The sequence below is a fragment of the Trypanosoma conorhini genome, assembly GCF_003719485.1.
Source record: "Trypanosoma conorhini strain 025E chromosome Unknown Tco_14.4_contig_00128, whole genome shotgun sequence".
NCBI lineage: Eukaryota > Euglenozoa > Kinetoplastea > Trypanosomatida > Trypanosomatidae > Trypanosoma > Trypanosoma conorhini.
In genome coordinates this window covers 1-9730 of record NW_021704207.1, presented here as the reverse complement: position 1 = coordinate 9730, position 9730 = coordinate 1, and the positions used below count along the sequence as shown (strand labels likewise).

The 9730-nt window shown below is 55.0% G+C and overlaps 3 protein-coding genes across 3 annotated transcripts, besides 3 other annotated features; all 3 read right to left on the bottom strand.

Moving 5' to 3' along the window:
- Positions 1 to 160: 160 nt before the first annotated feature.
- On the bottom strand, positions 161 to 3406 carry Tco025E_02993 (tRNA wybutosine-synthesizing protein 4; the record flags this gene model as incomplete). Its single annotated transcript, XM_029369915.1, has 1 exon — positions 161 to 3406. One exon carries the CDS (start codon positions 3404 to 3406, stop codon positions 161 to 163), a length of 3246 nt encoding a protein of 1081 aa, XP_029230098.1.
- Positions 3407 to 3589: 183 nt separating this feature from the next.
- Positions 3590 to 3621: a microsatellite.
- A 58-nt stretch (positions 3622 to 3679) lies between these two features.
- Positions 3680 to 3705: a microsatellite.
- Positions 3706 to 3833: 128 nt separating this feature from the next.
- On the bottom strand, positions 3834 to 6956 carry Tco025E_02992 (uncharacterized protein; the record flags this gene model as incomplete). The annotated part of the gene is made up of 1 exon (XM_029369914.1): positions 3834 to 6956. One exon carries the CDS (start codon positions 6954 to 6956, stop codon positions 3834 to 3836), a length of 3123 nt encoding a protein of 1040 aa, XP_029230097.1.
- A 507-nt stretch (positions 6957 to 7463) lies between these two features.
- Positions 7464 to 7511: a microsatellite.
- A 354-nt stretch (positions 7512 to 7865) lies between these two features.
- On the bottom strand, positions 7866 to 9497 carry Tco025E_02991 (Suppression of tumorigenicity 5; the record flags this gene model as incomplete). Its single annotated transcript, XM_029369913.1, has 1 exon — positions 7866 to 9497. One exon carries the CDS (start codon positions 9495 to 9497, stop codon positions 7866 to 7868), a length of 1632 nt encoding a protein of 543 aa, XP_029230096.1.
- Positions 9498 to 9730: the final 233 nt, after the last annotated feature.

Sequence of the window (9730 nt, the reverse complement as noted above, 5' to 3'; positions counted from 1 at the left end):
AGAAAGAAAAGAAAATAAAGAACACGCAAAGTGAGGCTCCGCAAAAGTGGGGCACACACAACGGGAGACAAATGGAGGCAGTGCAGAAAAGTTTATAGGCATTTACCACGGTCTTAACATGTTTAACCCATACCGTTAAAAAAAAATGAAACAAGTTCACCTATTCATCTTTTGTGAAACCGCCATGAGCGCAGTCAAGTTGTGCATGACTATTGCCGCCACTTTGAGCGGCCGCCATGTCATCAGCTATTTCCTCAAGGTCCTGAATTGCCTGCCGCAGCGCAAATTCGACAAATTCTGGTGGTAGTGGCTGTCCATCACTTGTGCGTTCCCTGCAGGCATTAGAAACGAGCTGTTGCGCGTGTTCCACGACGCGCTTGCGCAGTCGCGCCGCCGCCGGGAGGTCTTTGTTTCCGTACAAGTCCTTTTTATCATAATCTTCGCGGGGGAACCGCTCAAAGAAGACGTTGACGCTGATAGAGTAGCTTCCCTCCATTGTGGTGAGGTGGTGAAACCAGAGGGACGGTATAAAGAGCATGTCCCCTGGCTCCAGCACAACCTCCGTGGAATGGCGGCATGCGTCTGCAAAACGAGGAAATCGGTCCAAATCCGGTGCGTCAATGTTCAGCACAGCCGAGGAACTGCCGCTCATGTAGAGATTATTGTACTCACTAGGAGGAAAAAGGACGACACGTTTTCTTCCCACAACCTGGCAAAGAACGTTGTCCAGGGTGTCGTAATGCGTCCACAGTTGCAGCGGGGGTGCATTCAGACGAAGACAGGCTTGATGCATGCGGGGCTCAATGTGTTCCGCAACGGCGGGTGGCAGCACAAAGTCGCTTCCCAAGCCTGGGAAATCCTTCCATACATTTGCGCGTTCCGTTTTCATGTTAGGCGCCACCGCGCGAAGGTACCAGGCCTCTGCTTCCGCCTTTTGAGGGCTCCCCGTCGCCGCCACGCAGTGATCCACCAGCGATGCAAACGAAACGTGCTGGAACGTAAAGTTCTTCTTAACAAAGTCAAGCAAGTGCGTTTCCCTAGCAACGTGCACCGAAACCATCATGTTACCCTCCGTTGCCTTCAAGTACGTCGGATTTGCCCAAACATCCACGCAGCGGCCCAGGCCAACGTTGCGGAAGACGACTGGTTTATTTGGTTGGCGCACAAGTGCCAAAAAGGCTTCTTTGCTAAACGGCTGCTCCTCGACCTGAGGCCGTTTAAGCGCGAGACGCAGGGACGGAGACAACTGAGATGACGCCACGGCAGTTTTGGGTCGCTTGGGCACGTGCCAGTCGCTCCTGTCGCCCAGGAAGAGCAGCATCGGCTTGGCGGTGAAGGTGCCAAAGGAAAAACAGGTGAAACCACCGCCAATAACCGCCACAACATCATCGTCCAGTGAAATGCAGCAGTGCCGCGTCCATGTTGGGCAGTCGGCAGGAAGTGCCAGCACGCCTGCCGTCTCGCCTGTCTCAGCGTCGAGGAGAAGCGCAGACGGATCTCCTTCGCGTGGCTGACAGGTTGAACCGCCAAGGACAAGGACGCGCGCCACACCGTTTACCTTCACATGGCACATTGCATGTGAGAAACGCGGCGACAACGCGCCTGGCATTTTGCGACAGTTGCCTGTTGTCCAATCCACGCGCCACACAGCACCCTCGCAGGCATCGCCTGCCAACAGGCCACCGCTGAGCAACACGGCGGGAGTGGAACGGAGCTCAATCACGGCACTGGAACAAGACGGCGGGGGAATTTCACCTGCAAGCGGCAAACGCCTCCAACGCATCGTCCCGCCGCAAAGCGTCGCTATCCATGCATCGTTCAAGCAATGACCTACTCCACTGCGGCCTCCAAAGACAAAAATGCACCGCTGCGATTTTGCTGTTTTGTCCCCCACCACAATCGCGGCGTGACGGTAGCGCGCCTCCGGTAGTTCACCAGCTTCTGCCACAGGCTCGAGTTTTGACCAGCGAGCCACGAGATGTTTTTTCTGCATCAGCTCCAGCTTATCGGGCAAGTCCAGCTGTAGCAGGTACGCATCCATCGTGACCTCCTTGGGATTTGTGCGGCCACCGAGCACCACGTACTCCCCGCGTGCCACGCGGCTGAAGGAGTGAAACACGAGGGCAGGTGGCTCCACACCGGAAGCTGCAGCGGTGACTTTGTAGTCACCCTCAGAAAGACTATGAACATACACTGTGTTCGTCCTCTGATGGCTTCGTGTGGCGGAGAAGCCACCAAACGACACAAAGACCAGACCCCCAGACGGAAGCTCCTCTGCAAATGCCTGTCCATTGCCCCAACCTTCAAAACCAAAGCGACTTGTGGGCCACCTCTCAAGATGCGCAGCGACCTGCGGCGTTGTCTGTGAGGCCTCTGTCACAGCCTCGCTTGGTGTTTCCGTAAATGCTGGGTGGGCAGGCATGCCAATTTCATGCGACGTTGCAGCCATGGTGATGCCGTAGTGCTCACACATCTCGCACCATTCTTCCGTTTCGTCAAATGGCTCAAGTGCCTCCACGCGCTGCCGCTCATCCCCCGTTAGATAATATTGTGAAAGGTCGTGAAAGTTGGCAAACCGCGCTTCCTGCATACCACACGCAAAAGCACGGCGAAGCATTTCTGTCCTACCAGGTGTTTCCGCAAGGCCAAGTAATGGACTGCCCTTCGAACGGAGGGAAACCTGCATCACGTTACCAAAGCTGTCTGACGGATTCACTTGATCGTACGCAAGAAAAATAGCCCTTGGGAAAGCGCATGCCGCCCACTTGATGAGGTCAGCGGCGGAAGACGGGGGCATGTATTGCATGACGCATTCGGCGAAGAGCACCGTGGGATGCGCCTGGGAGAAATCTGGCGACGCCTGCATCAGTGAGGCGATGAGGTCGTGTTCCGTGTTGCGCAGATCCACCCCAATCGCACGGTAGTTGTTTCCCTGCAGCTTCACCAGCTCGTGCGCCGGCTCCGCCATCAAGTCCTCCGGGAAGGCGCCTTTTGGAGCGGCCCGCACCAAGTCGGATTTGGACTGCATAACCGACGGGAAGTCAATCTCGTAAAAGTGCACATTGGCGTACTGGGGCGCATCTTTAAGGCGCATGGCGAGAGTGTCGTAGCCGGCGCCAAGCGAGACAACCTGCACGGGTCCAGCGCTGGCGGCAGTGCCTTGGAGGTGGCGGATGCATCTCTCGACGAGGTCGGTGATAACGAGCATGCGCAGGTAGTAGCCGCGATTGATCAGCGGCGAGCGCCGGGCCAACTTCCGCACAAAGTAACGCAAATACGGGTCCTTAAAGTAGTTATGGAACACCGCCGAGCGTTTGCTCACAACGCTGTCGTCGTTCGTGCGCTGCACCGCAGTGTCGCGACTCACCTCCGTCGTGGCGACCACCGCGGCACCGTTTTGCGTCATTGGCGGCGGCGTTGCCTTCCTTCTTTCAAAGAAACACCAACAACTAGGAGAAACTGTCTTTCCTTGCCGAGGTCTACGCGCCTACCTTCGCTGCAAGCTTTCGCGACTGCTGTGCTGCTGCTAAGACTGGCACAGAAGACGCCGCACGCCCCAGCAACAAAACACCACAGACACAGCAAGGCCAGGAAGAAAAAAAGCAAAAAAGAAAAGAAAGAGGTCAAAGTCAAGTTTGCTGCACAAGGCACATACACAAACGGAGTGTGAGAAAGATCGACACACACACACACACGCAGACACACGGACGGAAGTCACACTGCAAGGAAGGAGGACAAACTTTTTAGTGTTAACAGAGCGCTACGCCGTGCGCTTCAACTCCCCAGAGCACAGGAAAAAAAAACGAAAAGAGGAAAACTGTGACGAGCGCGCATTAGACTGCAGACACACCACCAACACCACCGCCACCAACGGTCGCGGCAAGAGCCGCTTTATCTTCCGTCGTCTCCAATCTGAACGACGGAGACGCATCCTTATCAAGAGGAGCGAGGACAGATCCATCTTCTACCACGACATCGCTCTCCTCCTCGCCCCGGTGTGGAGCACACCCCTTCCATTTTAGCACCGTCTGCGCCAACTCCAGTTTTCCTGCCTTGAGCAGGAGCGAGCTGAGCGTCACGCTGGTGTTGCGCGTGAGGGAGAAGCCCTTCTCCTCCATCTGTGTCAGGAGGGAGGCCACCTTGGTGTGCTCACCCGACCGCGCAAAGGCCCCCACACAGACGTTGTAAATAAACTGTGTTTTGGGCAGCTTTTCTGTGTCTAGCAACTCCTGCAGCTTGACGGTGTCCCGCATCTTGGAGTAGATGAGGTAAATCGACTCCACATCGCGCTGACGGCAGTCAGGGTGAGAAAGAAGGAGGGAAATGTAGTGCTCCATCCTTGGCAAGTCCCCAATGTGGCTGAAGGAGGTTGCCACGGTCGCCAGCATTCGACTCGTGAAGGGCACACCACTTGCAACCATCTCCTCCACAAGCTTCGATGTCTCTTCCACCATGCGGGCACGTGAGTAGATGTTGAGAAGTCCCACGTAGGCAAACTCCTCCATGGGAATCTGCTTGCTTCTTCGCTCCTCCACCAACTCCTTGATGTGCTCATACCGCTTTGCACGCCCATAGCCCTCAAAAATAATGTTGAAAGTGACATGGTTTTCTTGAAACCCCTCCTCCTTCATCTTCGCCCGCATTGCCTCCATCTTTGCCACGTCACCGGTCTTCGCGTAGGCGTTCATCGCCTGGTGGTAAGTCACCTGCGTTGGCACCGCATTGGTGGAGTGCGACATCTCCTCCAGGACCGATTCCATCTCCTCAAGGCGTCCCATCTTACCGAGCATGTCAACGACGGTTGTGGCCGTGACGGGGTTGGGCGGCACAAGCTTCATCATGGTGCTCAGGATCTGCTGCACCTTCTCCACGTTGTTGCTCGCCAGGTACAGGTCGAGAAACTTGTTGTACACAGGCATGGTGATGGTCACCTTGGACGCCACAAGGTCGTTCCAGCACTCATCCACCGCCTGCGTCTCACCCAGGCGCGCAAAGGCAGAGGCGGCAATGGCAAAAAAGAGCGGGGTTCGAACCGCGTCATTCATGAGAGCCTCGTGAAAGTAACGCTTAACACCCTCCAAGTCATTAAAGTGCCCGAGTGCCGAAACGACCACGCTAAAGATACGTTCATTGATAACGACACGATTTTCATGCATCTCCCGCAGAAGTGCGTTAAACGCACGACGGTCTTTTCGCTTCGAGGCATCGCGAAGGAGCACGCGATACATGTCGGGCGACTTGTACGGAAGACGTGACACCAACGCCTGGAGGTGATCGTAGCGGTTGTGAATTGAGTAGAACTGCACAATCTCCGCCTGCACAAACTCATTCGCCAAGAGTCCACGATTTTCGGCTTCATGAATGATCGACGTGCATCGCTCCACGTCATTTTGATACGTCTTTAGAAGCTGGACGACAACGGCGGCGGAGAAGACGTTTGTGTTGCCCATAGCCGCCTTGGCTTTGATTTCACGATAAAGCTGCTCCACGATGGGAAAATCCTGTAATTCCCCAAACACACGCAGAAGCGTTGGATACATAAATGCCTCAATCTGAATGCCTTTACTACGCATTTCGTTCATGTACTTTTCCACCATACGAGGGTAATACTTGTCAAGCACACGAAAAACATGCTGATAGGTCTGGGCAGTGTGAAACATCTGCTTCTCCTGCATTTCCTCCTTCAGGGCAATGACTTCCTTCAGGTTATAGGCATGCGCATACCAGCGCAGCATCTCGTCGTAGAGACGATGATCCTGCACCACCCCGGCATCCTTCAAGGAAGTAAAGCACCGCTTCATGTCGTCAAACCGACCCAACGCGCCGTAGCCCTTGATCAAGGAAAGCAGGTAGGACGGCTCCACCTCATCCACCGTGTCATTCTGCACGCACTCCTCCAGGACACTCTCCAGGTGCTGCACCTTTTGCAGCATAACGTCATCCCCGGACTTTTGACTTCGGGCAAGTAGTTCGCTACACTTGGCAATAACCGCCGTCTCCGCAGCCATGCCGAGCGCCTTCACCGCCAACTCCTCGCGAAGGGTCGCCTCTGCCTCGTAGACTTCGGCCACTGACCTCACGCTTTGCAAGCGAGAGCGTATCATCGCCCCTATGGCCTGATCTGAAAGCTTGATTTTAAGTTCCATGGCCATGCCCTTTAGTTTTTCCATTTCATCGGCGTCGCCGCGGATGGCCACAATACCTGTGGAGAAGATGGCGTCAAAATCCAGAGAATTCCGGCTTGGTGCACGCAAAGCTACAAGTTGTCGCACGAGTTCCATGATTTCTCCGTACCTGGATGTCATGCCGTATGCCTCAATGAGTGCAGTGTAGTCGGAGGTTGTAAGCTGCTCCTGTGGAATCTCCTGAAGCAGCTCACGCGCCTCTGCGTATTGCCCGGCAAACTGATACGCAAGTACGGCAAGCAACTTGAGGGAGTCTTCCCCGCGCAATTCATCCGCCATGTTTTTCATAAGCTCCTTCGCGTTTTCGGTGCGGTAGGAGTCGAAGAGATGCTTCACTAGCTGAAACCCAATCTTCATGCCATACCTCCGAAAACGAATGGAGGCACGAAAGAGCAGGTGCGCCATGTCTCCCTGGCGCAGCTCCACACACTCCCGCATGAGACTCTCCGCCAGCGCCGAGGCATCGCTCGGATTGATCTCGCCTTTTTGTAGCTTGGACTGCAGCGCAATCATCAAGAAGGTCACGCTATTGCGGAACTGCGTTATTCTGCGTCGGGAGTGTAGCATTGACTGGCGCACGTAGCGGGCAACGTGCCGCGGCTTCGTCGTGAGCACCGCCACCAGCTGCGCCTCATCCTCCGGGGTGAAGGGGCGGTAATGCCCGCTACGTGCCCCCTGCAGTTGACGCGGTGTGGAGGACATAAAACGCAGCTGCGACCACGCCGCGCTGCAACCTGCGACCGTCTGCAGCAGACTTGCTCCGCGTCGCATGAAAAGCGATTCCACAATCCGGTCCCGCACAGAACCCGCCCACGCTCCTATTCTTGATATCGTCTTCTTCCTTCTCAGCGGGTGAGAGCAAAGAGCACAAACGGGCAAAAAGAAAAAAGAAAAACCGTTGCAGGGTGGGAAGTTGTTGTGTTTTTTCTTCAAGCTGTCCCGTGCTTCCTCTGCGCATGCAGCGTTATAGCTCTACCTCTTCGTACATGTAGCATATTAGCGCCACTACGCGTCAATAAGAGAAGTGGTATAGCGCCACACGTCGGCGCGCGCGGCTGCTTGGCGGTAAATCCACTTCATTTGTCCCGGGCCTCCTGCACGCACGGCACCGCCTAAAAAGCCCGAACTACCGCCACCGTGTGCCAACAACATGCCGAAATGACTCATTGCTGCTCTTCGGCCTCCCTCTTTGCTAAATAGTAAACCCACGGCACCGCGTTCAGGCGGCCCACGGCCTTGTCAGGGAAACGCTTTACACAAAGGACGGAGCAATAAACCATATATATATATATATATACGCATATATGTATATATGTAGGTATATATCCCACTTACAACAGCCACTGGGTTCCCACTCGACCACAATTCATTCCCTTTTGTCATCGCAGCGGCGAGACTCTGACGGTGCGGCGACAGCACGGGAAGAAGAAGATGAAACCGACGAAAAAGAGGAGCCGAACGGTCCCTCCCCCCACACAGACACCCAAACGTTACAACAGAAACGGCCCAACAAAGTGGAACAGTAATGAAGCCATACAGAGGCCGCAGTGCACCCTGATGACTCTCACTGCGACCGTTTTGGTGAATTTCACACTTTCCTTCCTCCTGGTAGGAGATGAGTCGAGGGGGTGGTTAGGGTTTAGCTCGCCGTTTTGCAGTAGCCAACAGACGCCTTATGGATCATGGTGAGGGACACTTTGTGCCGTTCGACGCTTGGGCTGCCGCCATTTCAGCGTCCTCGGGAGTGTGAAGAGGGGCGGAGAAGTAACTCCCCTGCCCCATAGGAGGAACGACGGCTTCCAGCGTCACAAGGGCACGCGGGTCCTTCAAGCACACTGCACGACTAAGCAAGCTACACAAACACTGACAACACAACCGACCAGTACTCATGCGATGCCCTCCAAATCCGTGAATCATAGCAGAAAGTGCTGTGAGTTCTTCTCTACTTCCAAAGCAATCTGCGTGACGAGTTGTGTATCCACCGCCTCTTTGTTCCTCGTGAATGAGTTGTTGGTAACGTTGAGGGTACATCTTCGCATGCCCTCGGACAAGCGCAACAAAAAATTCATTGTCCATCCACGCATGGTCATCCCCTACAAACGCCTCCTGCACTGTTTCTATGAGGGCAGTGTAACACTGCGTACTCATAAGCAGCCTATAGAAAAGAATGTCCTTTGGGTCTTTCGTCGAAAACGTCTGCGTTCCCGCTGCACCACAGACACCAATATCACCTAATAACTTTGCATAGTAAGTTAGAAAAAGGCTGCAAAGATCCCGCGCCGTCTGGTCTCGAGGGTCCTGCATCTTTAAAGTTTGGTATCCTATTCGAAGCGCACTAAAGGTGCCTGAATTTGGCAATGTGTGCTTTTCCTCATTATAGTATTGCACTTCCTCGCAGGTTCCAGAGGATCCCAGGTGAATCATTACGCAACTGTCGATGGGCACACTCTCCAGCAGTGGAAGCTGTGAGGTGAGAATGCCGACAAGGTAGGGTGTCGGGGCTGCCAATACGTCCAAAAGGGTACTAGGAAGAATGGGGATTAAAATGTGCATCCAATCAAAGGGCGAAATGAGGGATTGCAGCGACATCACCACCTGCGAGACAAGACCAAAGTTGGGTCCAACTACAATAACGTGTTTCTCGAGTAAGAGGTCGGCCAAGACGGAGAATAACGTGCTAGTGACCGGAAATATAGTAAGCAGATACACGGGTGTTGTGTCAATAAACGAGCACAGCCTGTCATAGGGCCGTTGGAAGCTAATGGGGATGTGGTCGGGCAGCGCAAAGATGCCCCCTGACGGGGGTGTGGGGCAATTGTAAAGCGCCTTCACAATCAGCTTCCCGTTTTCATAGCCATTCGTGCGAAACAGCGTGGCGAGGTGTGTAAAGAAGCGACACCAGGGGTATGGTGAGAGACTAACGACGGATTCCCCATTCACAAACGCCGTGCAATGCCCGTACAGACGCACCCCACGTCCATCGGTGAGAACAAACGTGTGGCTAAGCTCCTCCGCAGAGTACGAGGTCCCTGCGTTCGTGTAGACAAACTGGGTCAACATCGGGTACCTCGCCTCAACCGCCTCGAAGGGAAGCGGGAACGACCACACCGCCTCCACATCGCGCCGTTCCTTGCGGAGGACGATAAAAAACAGCAGGCAACTCTCATCACTACCGCCATGGCAACTGAATGGGTGGACACTGCCGTGACGCGCGGAGGAGCCCCCGCACCGCGTCGGCGCCCCATTCGGCGCGGGAAGACAGTCCTTCGACCCGTCCGCGCCGGGCCGCAGCGCCGGGGCCGCGACCGCCATGGAACGCGCTTACAAGGGAGTGGGGGACGGGGGGCAACACGCTTGACGCCTCGACGCAGCACTCCGCGGCCTCCCTGGTGGCCGCCCACACCCGCACTCTCCACCGCCGCCGCCAAACTAATAATACCCCCCCCCCAAAAAAAAAAAAAACAGCGGTGAAACAACAGGAAAATCAAAAGAAATGCCACGGGTTGGAAGCGCAGCCAGGCACCCTCCCCTCCCCCTCCNCCCCT